The following is a 22,033-nucleotide window of genomic DNA, read 5'->3' on the forward strand; positions in this document are numbered from 1 at the left end:
CTGCATCCCCTCCTCTATCAACCAATAATTCAAATTTCCAACTACCCAATCCACATACAACTTACAAGTAGTTTTCCTCTGTCCTCTGAGCACTACCATTACTCGGGTCTTTTGTACTAAAATGTAAACAACCCTGTATCGTCTACCCCTGGCTCAGCGGGCACTGTCTGTAAAAGCTTATCCAAATATCCCCACACTACTTATCCCTGATGTCCTCAGTAACCAAGTATCCCCACACTTCTTATCCCTGATGTCCTCAGTAACCAAGTATCCCCACACTTCTTATCCCAGTTGTCCTCATTAAACCGAATATTCCCAAGGCTTTTTATCCCTGATGTCCTCAGTAACCAAGTATCCCCACATTTCTTATCCCTGATGTCCTCAGTAACCAAGTATCCCCATACTTTTTATACATGATGTCTTCAGTAACCAAGTATCCCCACATTTCTTATCCCTGATGTCCTCAGTGAACAAGTATCCCCATACTTTTTATACTTGATGTCCTCAGTAACCAAGTATCCCCACATTTCTTATCCCTGATGTCCTCAGTAACCAAGTATCCCCACAATTCTTATCCTCGATGTCCTCATTAAAATATATCCACACTTCTTATCCCCAATGTCCTCAGTGACCAAGTATCCCCACACTTCTTATCCCTACTGTCCTCAGTAACCAAGTATCCCCACACTTCTTATCCCTGATGTCCTCACTAACCAAGTATCTCCCAAATTCTTATCCCTGATGTCCTCATTAAACCGAATATTCCCAAGGCTTTTTATCACTGATGTCCTCAGTAACCAAGTATCCCCACATTTCTTATCCCTGATGTCCTCAGTAACCAAGTATCCCCATACTTTTATACCTGATATCTTCAGTAACCAAGTATCCCCACATTTCTTATCCCTGATGTCCTCAGTGAACAAGTATCCCCATACTTTTTATACCTGATGTCCTCAGTAACCAAGTATCCCCACATTTCTTATCCCCGATGTCCTCAGTAACCAAGTATCCCCACACTTCTTATCCCTGATGTCCTCAGTAACCAAGTATCCCCACAATTCTTATCCCCGATGTCCTCATTAAAATATATCCACACTTCTTATCCCCGATGTCCTCAGTGACCAAGTATCCCCACACTTCTTATCCCTACTGTCCTCAGTAACCAAGACTCCCCACACTTCTTATCCCTGATGTCCTCACTAACCAAGTATCCCCCAAATTCTTATCCCTGATGTCCTCAGAAACCAAGTATCCCCACACTTCTTATCCCTAATGTCCTCAGTAACCAAGTATCCCCCACTTCTTATCCCTGATTACCTCAGTAACCAAGTATCCCCACACTTCTTATCCCTGATGTCCTCAGTAACCAAGTATCCCCACACGTCTTATCCCTGATGTCCTCAGTAACCAAGTATCCCCAAACTTTTTATCCCTGATGTCCTCAGTAACCAAGTATCCCCACACTTCTTATCCCCGATGTCCTCATTAAAATATATCAACACTTCTTATCCCCGATGTCATCAGTGACCAAGTATCGCCACACTTCTTATCCCTACTGTCCTCAGTAACCAAGTATCCCCACACTTCTTATCCCTGATGTCCTCACTAACCAAGTATCCCCCAAATTCTTATCCCTGATGTCCTCAGTAACCAAGTATCCCCACAATTCTTATCCCTGATGTCCTCAGTAACCAAGTATCCCCCAAATTCTTATCCCTGATGTCCTCAGTAACCAAGTATCCCCATACTTCTTATCCCCGATGTCCTCAGTAACCAAGTATCCCCACACTTCTTATCCCTGATGTCCTCAGTAACCAAGTATCCCCACACTTCTTATCCCTGATGTCCTCATTAAACCAAATATCCCCAAACTTTTTATCCCTGAAGTCCTCAGTAACCAAGTATCTCCACACTTCTTATCCCCGATGTCCCATAAACCAAATATCCCCAAACTTTTTATCCCTGAAGTCCTCAGTAACCAAGTATCTCCACACTTCTTATCCCCGATGTCCTCATTAAACCAATTATCCCCACACTTCTTATCCCTGATGTCCTCATTAAACCAAATATCCCCAAACTTTTTATCCCTGAAGTCCTCAGTAACCTAGTATCTCCACACTTCTTATCCCCGATGTCCTCATTAAACCAAATATCCCCAAACTTTTTATCCCTGAAGTCCTCAGTAACCAAGTATCTCCACACTTCTTATCCCCGATGTCCTCATTAAACCAATTATCCCCAAACTTCTTATCCCTGATGTCCTCATTAAACCAAATATCCCCAAACTTTTTATCCCTGAAGTCCTCAGTAACCAAGTATCTCCACACTTCTTATCCCCGATGTCCTCATTAAACCAAATATCCCCAAACTTTTTATCCCTGAAGTCCTCAGTAACCAAGTATCTCCACACTTCTTATCCCCGATGTCCTCATTAAACCAATTATCCCCAAACTTCTTATCCCTGATGTCCTCATTAAACCAAATATCCCCAAACTTTTTATCCCTGAAGTCCTCAGTTACCAGGTATCCCCACACTTCTTTTCCCCGATGTCCTCAGTGACTTGAGTCGCTGACTGATGATGGGAGTAGAAAGGTGATCAAAACATCAACCAGAAAGTGAGTCACATAAAGAATCTTAAATGTAGCGATAGGTATAGACAAACCTTAGTCGACTTGTCCTCAAGAAATATATTTTCTAACGCTGGAAATCTGTCTTCTACTGACTGAATAGAACACTACCTTGTAAACTAAACCAAATACAAGAAGTATGGAGCAGCTTGGCATTATCTAAGGATAGTCTAGGCATATCGAGTCTATACTTATATATTTAATTAGACAATACCGAAAACGTTGCAAGTAATGTTTTTATTAGAAGACCTCATATTGTAGATATGTTTTTTCTATCAAAATAATGTATTTATATATATATATGGGGCAAGGAAGCAATTCCAACCGCGTAGACAAAACAAAATTGTCAAATTTTCGAGGCGATCTGCCCCTTTATCAAGACAAACAAAACGAACACGATTATATAATAGGATACGAACAGTAATGCGGGACAAAGTAGACAAATATTAAACTATACAGCACAATGGAGCGCAATTTACCCTTCGGCAGTGGCAGCTGAAGGCCGGATCTACAAAAATGTATCCATGCTGTTCGGCAGAACGCTGAAATATGAGCGATGACTGGAAAGCGTGCCACGTGTGACGTCATATGTGTGGCGAAATTTATATATATTTATAGTGCTCATTGGTATAGGATGCAAATTAAGTCGCCTATCTTCTGTGTTGACAAACAAGCAAAGTCCCAAATTTAGTCGCCTTTTGCTGGGCAGCATGTGTAAAGGATCAAAAACGCGTAGAACAGAACGGGAAAATGCAGGAAGTAGGGATAATTAATTGAAAAGCAAGTGATCGATTGATGTCGATAAGTATATTTAACGTTCGTTAATGCCTTTGGGATAGCGGGTCTGTAGATAGGTAATCCAGAACCTCTCTCTCGATCGACGCTTGGTTTGTGTCCAGTAGGAACAGTGCTCAATTGCAATCACCTGTATGTCTTTCCAACTATGGATGGGTAAGTTGAAATGTCTGGCAACCGGATAGTCAGGTTTGTTCTGTTTGATAGACCAGTGGTGATTGTTGATTCTGACGTTGAGTGGACCACCGGTTTCCCCAACGTATTGCATTGTGCATTTCCTACACGAGAGGAGGTAGATGACATTGCTGGATTTGCACGTCAGGTTCTGTCGGATGTTGTATGCTCTGTTGTTGATAGCACATTCAAATGTGTCTGTGGATGCTGTGTATGGACACATCATGCACCGTTTATTGTTGCATGTCTGGAATAAACCCGTTTGTGCAGCAGGAGCAAGAGGAGGAAGTTTGCTGCTCACTACAAGGTCTTTTACATTTTTGGTCTGCGGTAGGCTAGTAGCGGTGGCTCGACGAAAATACGCCTAAGTTTTGTTGATGGCTCAATGATTTTCCAGTGGTTCCTAAGGATAGAAGGGAGATGTGGTAAGTTAGGATGGAATGTTACCACACAGGGAACACGTTGAATGGCAGTCCTGGTTTGGTATATGAGGATATTGGCTCTATCTAGGGCGCGGACCTTGTCGATTTCTTGGTCGATCAGATGCGATTTGTATCCTCTAGAGAGAAGGTGGCATTTCATCTCTTCGCACCGGCGTTCGAAGGTGGAATTGTCGAACACTATTCGACGGATTCGTAACGCTTGTGAATAGGGAATGCTTCTGGTGGTATGCGAGGGATGACAACTGGTGGGACGGAGGTATAGATGAGAATCAGTAGGTTTGGAATACAAGTCAGTACTAATGGCCCCTTCAACTAAGGTGGATCTAGTGTCTAGAAATATATTGGTATCTGATGATATATCGGCATTTTAACTTCACTCATATAGATGTTATTAGAGAACCAATACTTTGATATGCAGAACATAAAACACTTATTTTTTCTTCTCAGGTCTTGTCGGTAATCTAAGAGAAGTGTCACACAGCTGTACATGTACATGTAATGTAAGAAGGGACACGACACAGTTGTTTCTATAGAGATTCTCCTGGCAAAATCCAGCCGACTAGAACATTTTGTGAACCTTAAATTACATTCAGGATCACCAAGATCACCTTCCACCTACTGTAGAGACGAAACAAGAGGTCCATGGGCCTAAACGGTCACCTGACTAATGACACAATACAGCACACTCAAAGTATACAGTTGGGCAAAACAACTTTGCACCGATACAAAAGGAATCAAATAGACAACAAATGTTCATCTTTTCTTCAACTAACAATGAAGGGATTGAATACTAGAAAATACCGACAGTCTGGGCCATACATGACAAGGGTGTTAACGAGACACCAACAGTCTTGGTCTTACATGACATGGATGTGAACGAGACACCAACAATCTGGGCCATACATGACATGGGTGTTAACGAGACACCAACAATCTTAGGCATACATGACATGGGTGTTAACGAGACACCAACAGTCTTGGTCTTACATGACATGGATGTTAACGAGACACCAACAATCTGGGCCATACATGACATGGGTGTTAACGAGACACCAACAATCTGAGGCATACATGACATGGGTGTTAACGAAACACCAACAGTCTTGGTCTTACATGACATGGATATGAACGAGACACCAACAATCTGAGCCATACATAACATGGTTGTTAACGAGACACCAACAATCTGAGCCATACATGACAAGGGTGTTAACGAGACATCAACAGTCTTGGTCTTACATGACATGGGTGTTAACGAGACACCAACAGTCTGGGTTATACATGAAATGGGTGTTAACGAGACATCAACAGTCTTGGTCTTACATGACATGGGTGTTAACGAGACACCAACAGTCTGGGTCATACATGACATGGGTGTTAACGAGACACCAACAGTCTTGGTCTTACATGACATGGGTGTTAACGAGACACCAACAGTCTGGGTTATACATGAAATGGGTGTTAACGAGACATCAACAGTCTTGGTCTTACATGACATGGGTGTTAACGAGACATCAACAGTCTGAGTTATACATGAAATGGGTGTTAACGAGACACCAATAATCTGAGCCATACATGACATGGACGATAACGAGACACCAACAGTCTGGGTCATTCATGACATAAGTGTTAACGAGATACCAACAGTCTTGGTTATACATGACATGGGTGATAACGAGACACCAACAGTCTTGGTTATACATGACATGGGTGATAACGAGACACCAACAGTCTGGGCTAAACATGACATAGGTTTTAACGAGACACCAGCAATCTGAACCATACATGACATGGGTGTTAACGAGACACCAACAGTCTCGGTCATACATGACAAGGGGGGTGTTTACGAGACACCAACAGTCTGGGCTATCCATGACATACGTGCTAACGAGCAACCAATAATCTGAGCCATACATGACATGGGTGTTAACGAGGCACCAACAGTCTGGGTCATACATGACATGGGTGTTAACGAGACACCAACAGTCTTGGTCTTACATGACATGGGTGTTAACGAGGCACCAACAATCTTGGCCTTACATGACATGGGTGTTAACGAGGCACCAACAGTCTGGGTCATACATGACATGGACGATAACGAGACACCAACAATCTTGGCCTTACATGACATGGGTGTTAACGAGACACCAACAATCTGGGTCATACATGACATGGGTGTTAACGAGACACCAACAGTCTTGGTCTTACATGACATGGGTGTTAACGAGGCACCAACAATCTTGGCCTTACATGACATGGGTGTTAACGAGACACCAACAGTCTTGGTCTTACATGACATGGGTGTTAACGAGACACCAACAGTCTTGGTCTTACATGACATGGGTGTTAACGAGGCACCAACAATCTTGGCCTTACATGACATGGGTGTTAACGAGGCACCAACAATCTTGGCCTTACATGACATGGGTGTTAACCAGACACCAACAGTCTTGGTCTTACATGACATGGGTGTTAACGAGACACCAACAGTCTTGGTCTTACATGACATGGGTGTTAACGAGACACCAACAATCTTGGCCTTACATGACATGGGTGTTAACCAGACACCAACAGTCTTGGTCTTACATGACATGGATGTGAACGAGACACCAACAGTCTTGGTCTTACATGACATGGGTGTTAACGAGACACCAACAATCTGAGGCATACATGACATGGGTGTTAACGAGACACCAACAGTCTTGGTCTTACATGACATGTATGTTCACGAACACCAACAGTCTTGGCCTTACATGACATGGGTGTTAACTAAACACCAGCAGTCTGGGCAATTCTGAATCCCCATCCTATAAGAATGTTACCAACATAATTTGAGTATTACACAATGCTTTGTTTCAGAGATGCTGTTTGTATGGAAATAATCAAATTTGCCCTTTTGGCCCTGTCCTTCAGGTATCCAGGGAGTCAGCCCAACCATTTGTACAATTCTGAGTCACTACTTTTTTAGGTGCTCCCAGTCGAAATTTTGTTAAACTTGCATAAGCTGACATAAGCCCTTTGGATAAGGTGAGCTACAAAGTAAAATTAATATTACTGTTAAATGATGTACAAGTATGTTACTAACATGATTTCATTGTTCCCAAAAATAACAAGACAATTAACAAAATTTTCATTCCTTATGGTTAATTTGATATTTCTCTATTTTCAAAGAACCTTGTTTGTAATTTGTTTTTAACACAGAACTAACTGTTGAAACACCTTGTCAATGTCATGACATCTTGGCCAAGTTGCTCAAAAGGTGATTAGGCTAATCATAGTTTAACGACAATATTCAAATCAAGATAAAATAATTTCTGGTAATACAAATTTTACAAATTTTTATAGGAAACTTAACACCTTCTTTCTTTACCTCCCTGCTGATTTTGATAAAGATGCAATCACAAATTTTACAGCAATTGCCAAATGAGAAATGAAAATTCCAATAATCATTTAATTAAAGGGACAATTCACTCAGGCTAATTCTTTTACATAACCAAGAAGCAAAATATGGCATAAATTTATTGTTCTACATTTCTTATGAAACATATAAGATATTGAGAAATTCCACGTCATTGTTTAGTATTTTAACGGATACCGTAGTAATTACAAATCGTTGATCAATACGATTAAGCAGGTACAATATGTATGCTGTACCAATATCCGGGCGAAAGTCACACACGTTAAACAAATGAACTACATAACCACTGTGGAGGTGATATAATGATTTTTTAGGCAAGACAATTCACCTAATAATGTAAACATACTTCTGTCAGAGCGATTTGAACAGTTCTAGACAAAAGTAGCATTACTCTAGGAGCAAGGGACTGCGTTCGGCATACAAGATATTCGACCACAATGTGTAATGGCGGACAGCGAGTGAGTTTGAACATTTCACACGCATTTCACCACCATGGGATTTTCTGACATATCACAGTAAAACCAACTGATCTAATTTCCAATAGAACTGGGGGTTTTCCGATATATATACAAATTTTAATGTTCTCGTAGAATGAATTGTCCCTTTAAGCTACATCCTTTGAACAACTGGGTTCTGGATTTAAACACAAGCTAATCACCATTTCTTTAACAAGCGTTGTTTATTAAAGAATATCAGTTTTTATTTTTTATATTAAAATCATAACCATCACAGTCACTACTGATGCCACAAGCACTGTCAATTTGTCCGGTAATCACTCATCTGCTATTTGGATTACGCTACAAAATAAATACAGCATCCTTGACCTTGGCAAATTTAAATGAAGGTGAAGGTCCTTCACATAAACAAATTCTTATGTGACACATGCCTTAATATAGGGTTCAAGGATCATGAAATAATCTTAGACTTAAGTTAAGACTTAGCTAATCAAAAATTACTTTTTTGTCATCTTTGATTTGCTAAGTCTAATCTTAAAAGAGTTTTGGACTTAAGATTGGTTCATGATCACGAGGCGTGGTCTCTTGGCCTAAGTTTAAAGCTATTTATCACAGGACTTTTCATGATTTCACTCTATTTGGCCACTGTGACTTGGCCACAGTGAAATGTTATGAAATATCATGGAGTAATTTCTTCTTGCTAATAACACATTCATACTCTGATTTATTTCAGTTTTGTTCCAGTTGAAGTAAGAGTTTTTGACGTAATGGTGGCAAAGTTCCATAAAGCTCCATCCCGTAGCTTTGATTGACATTGGCTGTTTTGTAGTAGAGTATATGTTGTTTTACTTCCTGGAACAGAAAAAAAACAAACAAAAACATTGTAATACTGTATTTGACTAAATAAGCGCCCTTAAAAAAAATTAAGCAACTCAGGGGGCTCTTAATAGAGACAATTAAGACTTTCCTTTCATAAAATTATTCTACAAAGTAAGTCATAAATCAATCTTCAAAAGATATTAGTAAGAAAACCAACAAAGTTTTCATATTTTCAGTCAGCATTTAATTCAAAGTAAGTAAAATAGAAGCATCAAAAAGGGGGAGTTCTGTTTGTCGGGATTGGAGCACTTATTGGGTCGAATACAGTATTAGATGTTTCCCACATTTTTTGTCAAAGGGCCTGTTACATCTACAATTGAATTTTGCTTACGGACGAATTTGCCAAAGTCCAGCTTCACTTTGTAGTACATGTACATTGACAGAGAATCTGTAAGAGTTTAGGTTTTATTAGTTTAACAACCTATTAACAGCCAGGGTCAAGTAGGGACGTGCCAGGTTTGTTGATGGAGGAAACCTGGAGTACCAGGAGAAAAACCACCAACCAGCAGTCAGTACCTGGTGACTGCCTGACATGAGATTCAAACTCACATCCCAAAGGTGGAGGGCTTGTGGTAATATGTTGAGAGATTTTAACCACTCGGCCACCGTGCCCCCATCTGTAAGATGCCTTTAAAAAATACAAAATTATTTCATTTTGACAATGGCATATCGTCCTTTGATTTTTGAATGTAATGATTGGAGTACAGAAATACATTGCTTTTTGAGTTGGTTGATGACAATTATATTATAACTTGTGAGGATCAAGGACATACCTGTTGGCTCTTGAGTATTTCGCGGAGCATTTGTTTTTTGAGCTGTGTGTGTTGTCCGTCCTGAGTGTAGCAAAATCTATTAACATGATGAACTGCTGTGAGATAGAGTACAGGACACCATCGTGGTTGGACACGCCCGGACAACAACCCCTCCACATAAAGTCTGATCAACTCAACGTCCGTCTCTTCTGGGACAAGAAAACCCTCTATGGGAATCAGCAACTATCAACATCAAGACATAGAAAAACAGTTTAAAGGGAAAGAACTCTTCTTTAAAAATTCATACCTTCTTATTCATGTTAAACTTATGACGCAGCATAGGCTTGTCATTTATCTCATAATAGTACATGACATTTGTAATGAAAAATTACAAAGGAAACTCAAGAAAAATACTAAACTGCCTGCTCCTGTTTTAAATCGATAAAAATACCATTTCTCAGTGGAGGAGCATCTATAAATAATTACAAATGAAACAATCTTGGATATCTATGTTGTAAAATCAAAATTGTCCAGAAGTCTCTTACATTACAAATTTGGAAAAAAAAATTAATACAACAAAAAACATGCAAACAATATCAGATAATACAAATTGAAATCTATGAAAATAGCAAAATATCCAATTTAAACGTGAAACATCTTCTCAGATTTTCTATAGTATGTCATAGACAATTGAGAGTTCACGTAGAAACATACAACTTATCTGAATATATAGCCAATAAAATTTCTGACCTCTTTCACAGGAAGGTACAATGTCCTAAGAACCCCTGTATATTCCACCCAAATAGATTTCCTCAGCTGTAATGCATGTTTTTGTTGTAGTGGGAGAAGTAGGTAGCAACCAAACAACGAGTCCCCAAAGGACACCGCCTCGTAGTGCTGTAGTAGGGCCACATATCTGTAACAAGAATGGAATTATAGTCACATGGTCTCATTATGGTGTTAATAAAGTAAACAGAGGCCTCGGGCAACATTTGTCGTAAGGTCCAACAACTCATCTGTTGCCCTCAACCCCAGTCAACAACTGTATAATATATCTCTAGAAGGTGGAATCAATGTACAGATGTATAATTAAGTATTGTTTTTCTGAAGGTAGAAAAAAGACTTACAAGTCATAAAATGACACCAATCCTGGAATCTCCTCCTCAAAATTCAGTTTCTGTAAAAGAGCTGGCGTGGTGTATCGTTGAAGTAAGGCCTCTAGGTAACAGTGAACAGTACCATCAAGGAAAAGGTCGTTACCTACAAATAAACAATTATCACATAACTGCCACGTCCAGCCATGTCATTAGTATTGTAAGACACATATGTAATAACACTATTAACACTATTATGACGTTACAAGTAGCTTAGACGTGATAAATAGTATCTTACACTCTTTACTATATAATATGTATACGAGTAATTTGATATCAGGTTGATAATTTTCATATTACATAGCCACTCATGCAAGATCCTTTATTTAGATAATAGTACAGCATTTGTTGACAGTATTTAGAAGAATAAAGTAAACAAGAGGCCCAAGAGGCCTTGACGGTCACCTGTGTGCTGCTACAGAAAAGCATTGCGAAGTTGGTTCAAATCTGTAAAAAGTATTTACGAATTAGAATAAACTTTAAAGTTGAACCTATTAGAATTTTTTATTTTTTTGTTTTTCATTTTGATAGTGTTTTATGTTATCAAACCTTATGCTTAAAATTCCAATTTGCTTTGCCAATGTTAAACAACAAAACCAAATAAGAAGTCTGTCAATGTCAGTGATTTTATAAATTTCACTTATTTATCTATGAAGATTATTTGGTTCCATCAAATCTGTGAATTCAGAAAAAGATTTTTGAAGTTTTAGCCTATTTGACCCCTTTTGGCCCCGCCCCTCTGGCCCCTGGGGGTCGGCCTGAGGCCTGGACAAATATGGATATGGTGTTAAATTCTATTTCAGGCTAATAATTCTAACCCAGTTTGACTAATTTCCAATGAAAACAAAGCAAATAATGTTCATAAATGTGTTTTTCCTATATAAACTATAGTAAATTTGACGCCCTACCCAGGGGAAAATCTGAGATCCCAGGGCGATGAGATTCACACTTTTGTAAAGGGCCTTAAGACCTTCCAATCTATGAAGAGTATCAGGTTCCATCAAATCTGTGAATTCAGAAGAAGATTTTTGAAGTTTTAGCCTATTTGACCCTTTTTTGGCCCCGCCTCTAAGGCCCCTGGAGGTCCGCCAGGACCAATATGGTTATGACGATAAAATGCTATCTCAGGCTAAACATTCTAACCCAGTTTTACTAATTTCCTATGAAACATGAGACCCCAGGGTCATATAATTCACAATTTTTGTAAATGACCTTAAGACCTTTCCATCTATGAAGAGTATTTGATTCTACCAGTTCCAGAATTTTAGAAGAAGATTTTTGAAGTTTTAGCCTATTTGACCCCTTTTGGCCCCACCCCTAAGGCCCCTGGGAGTCAGTCATGGAAAATTTGTTAATAGAATTCAATGGCCATTTCATAGGGATAATTCTGACAACATTTGACTAATTTTCTATTATAAATGACCAAGTAATGCTCCAAAATGTGTTTTCACTATATAAACTATAGTAAACTTAACCCCCTCCCCAGGGGGAAACCTGAGACTCCAGGGTCATATAATTCACAATTTTTGTAGAGGGCCTTGAGACCTTTCTATCTATGAAGAGTATTTGATTCTACCACATCTGTGAGTGGAGGAGAAGATTTTTGAAATTTTAGTCAATTTTACCCCTTTTGGCCCCTCCCACAGCCCCCTGGGGGGTGGGGGTCATATAATTCACAATTTTGATTGGCCGTATGCCTTAGAAGGTTTGTGCAAAATTTCATTGAAATTGCTTCAGCGGTTTTGAAGAGAAGTCGAAAATGTAAATTGTTTACGAACACACAACGGACGACGCACGACGACGGACAAAAGGCGATTAGAAAAGGTCACTTGAGACTTCGTCTCAGGTGACCTAAAAATCCCCTCGGAAGCCCCCTGTAACTTCTGTTTCCTGCTGATGTTTGTTTACTACAGTAAAACACGGCTATAATGAATCTCTGGGGAACAATGATATCACTTCATCTTTCCGTCTTTGCATATTAAAGAGTATTAGCTCCCTTGCGTAGGTATCATTTGATAAGTCATCATTTTGTGAGCACATTTCACGTTGTTTTCTCTGAAAAGTATGACGTTATGCTTGAAAACACATGACATCACAATCAATACCATTCCACAAGGGCAGATAACTCTGTAATATGAAAATACAGATAGGTACATAGTTGAAACTCGTTATCTCGAAATTCAATGGAACAACAAAAATAAATCACTCATTCAGAATTCGACTAATGTAATGTCATTAGGTTTGATCAGAACTTGGTTTTGAATGTCGTTATCTTATGACTATTACAGCCAGGTACATTCTTTTTACCGTAATCTTCATATTATTGTGATTTTCATACTTATAAGGTTTGCATTAAATCATTTTGGTTATATGTTTTCAGATGTTTTTGGATTTTTTTTAAAACGTCAAAAAAACTTATACCCAAACAGAGTTTTGATTCATCGAAATTTGAGTCATCAGATTTTGAAAAACAAAGAAGGAGAACAAACGGGACTTCAAAATTAATACGACTCAACAGGAATTTTGAGTCAAGCAATTTTGAGATAATGAGTTTTGACTGTACTTTGTTATACATATTGCAAACATCTTATAGGGAACATGACGAGAAATGAATTGAATTAACTATGTTACAACCATGAATTTTCTATAAGCATGTTTGTTATAAATAATTTTTAAATCAAGCATGTTTGAGCTTAAACAAATGCTGAATATTCCCGTATGGATACCAAATTCCCAAATATCCTAATATGATACATAAGGTAATTGTAGTATACTTGTATTCAAATTTTCGGTATGAAAGGCAAGACACCCAATAGACTTCTTCAAATATTCAAGACAACGGGTTGTCATTGTTAACAAGATATGATACTGGAAAATACAGTTTGCGGGAAATACATTTCTGACAAGCCTTTTCTTAGAAGCAGGTAAAAGGTCAAAATGTAGGTCACCCTGACCTAGTTTTAGTACATAACACAAGGACACACTTAGATGGGGATATTTACCAAAAATGAAGTTCCTGTGTGGTATAATATAAGTGATAGAGCATAGATAATGTTTTTTTTTAATTCTTAAAATTGTGGTCAAATATAAAAATAAAGGTCGAAGTGAAAATTTTGAATGCGACATATCACTTTACCAAGATGGATCCTCTTAACACAATTATGAAAACTTCCAGTGACTCTAAACATAAGATATAGACCATGGACAAGCATATTTACCAGGTTATTGGCGTCCATCTTCTTTCCCTCACAAACATACTCACCCATAAGAAATGTACATATGATAAGCGACACTTTTAATAGATGGTGATGGCGTCCATCTTGTCTCTCTCACAGGTATATTCGCCCGTAAGAAATGTACACATGAAAAGCGACACTTTTAATGTGACAGAGATGGCGTCCATCTCGTCTCTCTCACAGACATACTCATTGTGAGAAATGTACACATGATACGCGACACTTTTAATGTGACAGAGATGGCGTCCTTCTTGTCTCTCTCACAGACATACTCGTCCGTAAGAAATGTACACATGATACATGACACTTTTAATGTGACAGAGATGGCGTCCATCTTGTCTCTCTCACAGACATACTCACCCATGAGAAATGTACACATGATACGTGACACTTTTAATGTGACAGAGATGGCGTCCATCTTGTCTCTCTCACCTTACTTACCTGTCAGAAATGTACACATGATACGCGACACTTTAAGCGTGACAGAGATGGCATCCATCTTGTCTCTCTCACTTACTTACCTGTCAGAAATGTACACATGATACGTGACACTTTAAGTGTGACAGAGATGGCATCCATCTTGTCTCTCTCACTTACTTACCTGTCAGAAATGTACACATGATACGCGACACTTTTAGTGTGACAGAGATGGCGTCCATCTTGTTCCTCTCACTTACTAACCTGTCAGAAATGTACACATGATACGCGACACTTTTAGTGTGACAGAGATGGCATCCATCTTGTCTCTCTCACTTACTTACCTGTCAGAAATGTACACATGATACGCGACACTTTAAGTGTGACAGAGATGGCATCCATCTTGTCTCCCTGACAAATTTCCAGCAGGTAAATCCATTGTAGAACACTGACAAATATATCAATAATATAGTAACATCTCCACCACTAAATATACAAACAAATATAGTAACATCACTATATACAACCAAATATATCAAATAATATAGTAACAGCTCCCACACTATATATAACAACAAATATATCAAATAATATAGTAACATCTCCACCACTATATATACAACAAATATATCAAATAATATAGTAACATCTCCACCACTATATACAACACAAATATATCAAATAATATAGTAACAGCTCCACCACTATATATACAACAAATATATCAAATAATATAGTAACATCTCCACCACTATATACAACACAAATATATCAAATAATATAGTAACATCTCCACCACTATATACAACACAAATATATCAAATAATATAGTAACATCTCCACCACTATATATACAACAAATATATCAAATAATATAGTAACATCTCCACCACTATATACAAACAAATATATCAAATAATATAGTAACAGCTCCACCACTATATATACAACAAATATATCAAATAATATAGTAACATCTCCACCACTAATACAACACACAAATATATCAAATAATATAGTAAAACACAAACATCTCTACACCACTATATACAACAAATATATCAAATAATATATAGTAACATCTCCACCACTATATACAACACAAATATATCAAATAATATAGTAACAGCTCCACCACTATATATACAACAAATATATCAAATAATATAGTAACATCTCCACCACTATATATACAACAAATATATCAAATAATATAGTAACAGCTCCACCACTATATATACAACAAATATATCAAATAATATAGTAAAAACAGGGCATCAGAAGGCCACTATATACAACACAGATATATATCAAATAATTATAGTTTACATCTCCACCACTATATACAACAAATATATCAAATAATATAGTAACATCTCCACCACTATATATACAACAAATATATCAAATAATATAGTAACATCTCCACCACTATATATACAACAAATATATCAAATAATATAGTAACAGCTCCACCACTATATACAACAAATATATCAAATAATATAGTAACAGCTCCACCACTATATACAACAAATATATCAAATAATATAGTTACATCTCCACCACTGATATAACAACAAATATATCAAATAATATAGTAACAGCTCCACCACTATATACAACAAATATATCAAATAATATAGTAACATCTCCACCACTATATATACAACAAATATATCAAATAATATAGTAACATCTCCACCACTATATACAACAAATATATCAAATAATATAGTAACATCTCCACCACTATATACAACACAAATATATCAAATAATATAGTAACATCTCCACCACTATATACAACAAATATATCAAATAATATAGTAACATCTCCACCACTATATATACAACAAATATATCAAATAATATAGTAACATCTCCACCACTATATATACAACAAATATATCAAATAATATAGTAACAGCTCCACTCAGGCAAACAAAGGCCATTCTGAACATCTCCACCACAATATACCACAAAATTATCAAATAATATAGTAAAAACAGGGCAAAAGGCCATTCTGAACATCTACAACCCTATATACAACAAATTTATCAAATATATAGTAACAACTGGGCAAAAGGCCATTCCGAACATCTACAACCCTATATACAACAAATATATCAAATAATATAGTAAAAACGGCAGAAACACCATTTTGAATATCTCCAACTCTATAATGCTATGTCCCCCCTGGCCGCGGTGGCCGAGTGGTTAAGATGTCCCGACATATTACCACAAGCCCTCCACCTCTGGGATGCGGGTTCGAATCCCATGTGGGGCAGTTGCCAGGTACTGACCGCTGGTTTTTCTCCGGGTACTCCGGCTTTCCTCCACCAACAAACCTGGCACGTCCTTACATGACCCTGGCTGTAAATAGGACGTAAAACTAAACAAACCAAACCCCCTAAACCAATGCTATAATCCCCTAAGCCAGTACCATAGTCCTTCTATGTCAGTGCTTTGGTCTCCCTAAGGTCCCCTGACGTTCCATCAAATAACTTACACTGAGGTGAATTGATTGTACAGGTCAATCAGGGGCACAAACATCCAGTCGTACGGCATCAAACACTCGCCACACCGAGGACTGAAAAACTTCTGTGTCTGGAGTGGGGTCATGGTCATACAATACCTACAACAAATAAGACAATGGATTCTGAATAGCTCTTCTTGATTTGAAAATTACAGCACTTATAACTTTAAAGGCTACTTGCAATGGTAAGTATGAAGGAAGCCCACCAGCCTAAACAGTTAAATCTATTCGAAATTTCTAAATTCTAACCATTTTTTTTCTGTTCTCTTTGATAACATTTTCCAACCTGGTGTATTTTGAAGTTATATATCAGTATCGTTTATATCTTCTGGATATTACATGACAGTTCAAATTAGAAATGTCGCCAGAATGGACGACTAATACCCCTGCTGCACAAATTTAGTAATTACTCCCCTTAATGTCACAGTATGTCAGGGTTCAAATTTCTAAAAATCTTTCAAGTAGTTTAGCAGGAGTTCGCCAGATAAAGTTTTGTCTACAGACAGATGGACAACCAGATTCCAGTATATCCCCCCCACTTAAATTCCTTGCAGAGGATATAATTATGATATTGTAAACATTGAAAGAGTTCTTAAGGTTGATGATTTTGTACAAGGAGAATGTGTCATTTGTTGATCTAACTATCATTGTGGTATGTTCTGATCCATTACATTCATAAAGTACGGGCCACAGGGTACGGGTCGGGTTGCAACAGTTGGGTACCAAGGGCGAAAATTTTGTACCTGTTACAGTTCTATTTTTATATATATATTTTCTCACAACAATAGTTTTAAAAAGAAATATTGTCTCACCTTGACCTGTGCACCATTCCCTCACTGTGACTGAAGGACTTAAGGTAGGTTGCTCGATATGTGTTTAATCGGACATGACATTGCTGTATTAGGTCTTTGTTTGGGACAGGGGCATCACTGGTGACTTGTGTCATTTGTTGTCTATCTGACAGTCTGAGGTCAGCGAGAGCCCCATGCGCTTCCTCATCTCCATCTAGTCTGTAAGACGCAAAATTTATATGCAGTACATTTTACATATTTATCACCGCAAACCAACTTTCTTTCGCAGCTATTAAATTTCAAGATTTCCATTTCAAAACAATTTCACAAATATTAATATTTGCAGATTTCAAAATTGTATGATACTTTCTATCAACATAGATGATGTAAATATTAATTCAAGGAGATAAACTATCCCGAATTTACTTGGATTGCAAAATTCACAAAAGTAAATCGCACAGGAATAAAAGGTGGTTTACAGTATACTGTACAATAGGGCTGGATCAATATATCAATATACCGATACATATCGGTTTTTGGCAGTGTATCAAATATCGATACACAAACATGCTGTATATCGCTGTATCGTTTTAACAACTCACCCTACTCTTTTCGTTATAGACATATGAAATTCCAAACAAAATTTATTTTAAAACATCATTCAATTAACAGCATTTCAATCAAAAGGAAGTGTTTAAAGCATCTGTGTCAACTAGATGGATTAGAAATGCCTTTTCATAACTAAGAATACGACTTTACAGAAATTAATTAACACAGATGATAAATTGAATCAAATGTTTGGTAGATTTTTTTTCCTGGTTATAGAATAATTTATCAAAATTGTCTTTTAATGTCACAATATTCGAAATACAATGGTCAACTGAATTTGAAAAAGAGGTCCACTGTATTGAATATCAGGGATATATGGTAGCTGACTTGTGCCATTTCGACTTTTCGTCCCAAAAAGATGAAATTTATATGTCCTGAAAATTAATAAACCTTAAATTTTGTTTTTTCGCCATGAAAAGACAAAAAGTCAAACATGATAGAGGTGGACACTAATTCGCACTTTTAATTTCCGTCTTTTCACCTTCAAAAATCTCGTCTTTTCGGGCAGAAGAGACAAACCTACCACCATAGAGGTAACCTATATATACAATAACAATGAGTCTAAAATTAGGTTCAACAATACCCTACCTCCATAACTTAGGACTAAACAGCGTCGTAGACAAAAGGTCGTGGACTAAATGTTCACAGCCATAGTGAAGTCGGGTCAGCAAGGTCAAGGTCAATCTTTGTATCACAGAAAGGTCAAGGTTCAACTGTCCTGGCTCCTACAATGCACAAATGAATGACCATAAATTAGAACTGTAAGCCAAAGGCTATGTCACACCCTGCTACTCCTCATTTGAGACAACCAAATGACACTTACATACAGTAGTTTTTGGAAATAGGACCAAATATATGTTCATTAAAGATCAATACATATATCTTGTGTATGTTAATTTTAGCTACAATGGCAACTAAATGGACAACTAATATCTCCCGCTGCACAAAGTTAGTAATGGCAACTAAATGGACAACTAATATCTCCCGCTGCACAAAGTTAGTAATCATTCCATTAATAGGGACTCAATAGTTTACTCAAATCCCCTTTATGTCATGGTTCTGTGTACCAAATTTTATCAAAATCTGTCCAATAGTTTAGGAGGAGTCCTCACGACTGGATGGACAGACTGACAACCTGATTCCATTATACCCCCCTCCCCCCCCGCCTTACTTTGTTGTAGGGGGATATAAAAATAACAGAGAGTTAAACTACATTGTAATGTTAAAAGTTAAGATGACCAGTGAGACCTCCATGTAAACTCCTATAAATTACTGTTTGAAATGGAATAAACCAGGTTCGTGTATTTATCCCACTGTATGAAGATTTCCTTGTCAAGCTCTCTCCTGTATGGACACTTACTGACATACAGCATAACTTGAGAAAGAAATATTGAAGAAGATTTTCAAATTTAGTAAAGTGGTTGCCACGGAGATGAGATGTACTGAAGGCAGTCTTCTGTAGGTAAATCCATACATCTTTGTGATTCAGTATCCATGGCAAAATCTGTAACACAAAATCATTGGTCCGTTTCATGTGTAATCCTATCAATAGTTAGAGGAAATTTTTGATATTTTGATGAATACCAGTCATATTTCATCTTGTGAGGTGGAAACTTTGACATTTTTCACAAGTGCAAAGCCCTTACTTTATTGTAAATCCAAATTACTTAGACCACTATCGATCTAAAGGCATTCCCTCTATTTCGTCTCTTTGGCCCCGGCCGTTTTTTACCTCAGGGGGGATAAGTAGAGTCACCATTTAGTATGCAAAATCTTATTTGCTTCCCACAAGGATGTTTCTTACCAGACTGGATTAAAATTCATTAAGCTATAACAAATAGTGATTTAAAGAATTTTAATGTTGAAAGACGAACAGACACACAAAAGAAAGCAATGCAATGGCAGCTAGAAATATTGGCTCTCTTTTAAAGCAATTACCCTGGTGCCCTTATTAGGGGTAAATACTATATATATAACAAAAGGCCCTTGGGCATTAACAATCATCTGACAATCATTTTGAAGTTTGAAATAAATGTATATTGCCAAGTGTAACAAAATGTATCATGGTGAGGGTCTTCGGCTCCAAATACAAACCAGGTTCTCTCTCCATGGAACTTTACCAATGCTTCCACTTGGAATGGTCTACGGCACCAAACACGAAGGATGTATGCTCACCTTAGCTTGTAAACCATGGTGTATAGTTCCAAGAGTGTGTATCTGTCGTAAAATGGCCGTTACGAGGCCGTATGGAGTTCCTGGAGTCAGAATGGGATGCTGTCTTTCTGTCAGTTCACTACATCGGAGATCAGGGACACTGGGAGTTGTCTCCCATGGCTTGGTCGGACTCAATAGTTGGGAATGGTTACTGTGATTATGTAAAAGATTTATCTTCAAATGTGTAGTACAGTTTTCAAGTGTAGTATAGGCCTTAAAGTTATTCCATTTTGGCATATTAGCTCCCATGCAGATAGGTATCGATTATTACATCATCATTTATAGAGCACAATTCACAATTCATTTTCTCTGAAATGAATATGTTACACTCCCAAACCCATGACGTTCCAATCAATACCTTCCCACAAGGACTAATTGGTTGGGTGACATAGTGATAAAATATTTTATGCATAGTGATTAAGATGACAGCAGGAAACATCAGACGACCAGCGTTATGTAAATTGTACAAATGTACATTGAATTTATTTTATTTAAATTGTTTAGAAAAGTATTGAACTAAAAGTAACAAAATAGTTTAATTACAGCCTAGAGGAAATGGGACTAAATTTCAGGTACCACATGTACAAAATAACGTTTGTGTGGGACTGGTACCTCCAGCGGTGATGGAATATAATTTATATTATAATATATATTAGTGTGGGATATCATCTTTTGACATTTTTCCATCGCCAACAGAAACAATAGTCCTGCAAAACGTGATCGGGTATATATTTTACATGCAGCTGAAGAGAAATTGAGAAAACTAGATAGAGAGTAGTACTAACCTAAGTCTGGAGAATATGACTTGGAATCCAAACCCAGACCAGCAAGGCTCCAGAATGTTAGTGACATAGTCCTCGGCACTCTGAAGGCTGACCACAGCGCTGACCGATACCTGAGCCTGCCACCGAGTATAGTACGAGGTCACAAAGTTGATGCAGGCGACAGATAACTGGAGACACTGTTTCTGTTTGAAAAGACAAAATTCATCAAAACTCTATAAACTGTTTGACCATGGTGTAAGTCAAAACTAGAACTGTAAGCCAACCACTAATAGACATTTCCACCAACTGAGCGGATGTGTGAATGAGCTGTGAATGTGAACTCTGACTCAAAACATTATCTATTATTCTTATGCTTTTAAAACAGTATTATGTAAAAAAAAAAAAAGTTGTTATTTCCATTTATTAGCGCGCCTAGCTCAGTCAGTAAGCAAGCCGTTCCTTGACACGAAAGACGCACGTCTTGTGGAAATGAAATATATAAAAAAAAAATTATATCATGCAAACAGATAATTATAACCAATATATTTGATTAAATTTTAATTAATTTATTATGTAAAAGGACAATGAACAATTTGCATTTCACACTACAATTTCCATATGAAATATACGTACAGTCGATAATACCAGTATGGACACCTATTATTGGTTAGTTAGAGATCTTAAGTCCAACGTACACCAACGTACAGTGACTATGTCAGGCAAGGAATTAATAGAATATTTCACCCTCTTTGGTATGATACAGGA

At 37.5% G+C, this 22,033-nt stretch overlaps 1 protein-coding gene across 1 annotated transcript in view; it reads right to left on the reverse strand.

The window, feature by feature from the left end:
- Positions 1-8,118: 8,118 nt before the first annotated feature.
- The window catches only part of LOC138317579 (RNA polymerase II-associated protein 1-like), a 35,309-nt gene continuing 21,394 nt past the window's right edge, over positions 8,119-22,033 (reverse strand). Inside the window, 12 exon segments of the mRNA XM_069259351.1 lie at positions 8,119-8,765; positions 9,566-9,787; positions 10,295-10,460; positions 10,672-10,804; positions 14,696-14,837; positions 16,501-16,531; positions 16,864-16,989; positions 17,703-17,900; positions 18,879-19,015; positions 19,651-19,794; positions 20,466-20,655; positions 21,290-21,471. Of these exon segments, the coding sequence (XP_069115452.1) occupies positions 8,583-8,765; positions 9,566-9,787; positions 10,295-10,460; positions 10,672-10,804; positions 14,696-14,837; positions 16,501-16,531; positions 16,864-16,989; positions 17,703-17,900; positions 18,879-19,015; positions 19,651-19,794; positions 20,466-20,655; positions 21,290-21,471 (1,854 nt within the window). The 3' untranslated portion in view covers positions 8,119-8,582.

The sequence above is a fragment of the Argopecten irradians genome, chromosome 3 (assembly GCF_041381155.1).
Source record: "Argopecten irradians isolate NY chromosome 3, Ai_NY, whole genome shotgun sequence".
Lineage (NCBI taxonomy): Eukaryota > Metazoa > Mollusca > Bivalvia > Pectinida > Pectinidae > Argopecten > Argopecten irradians.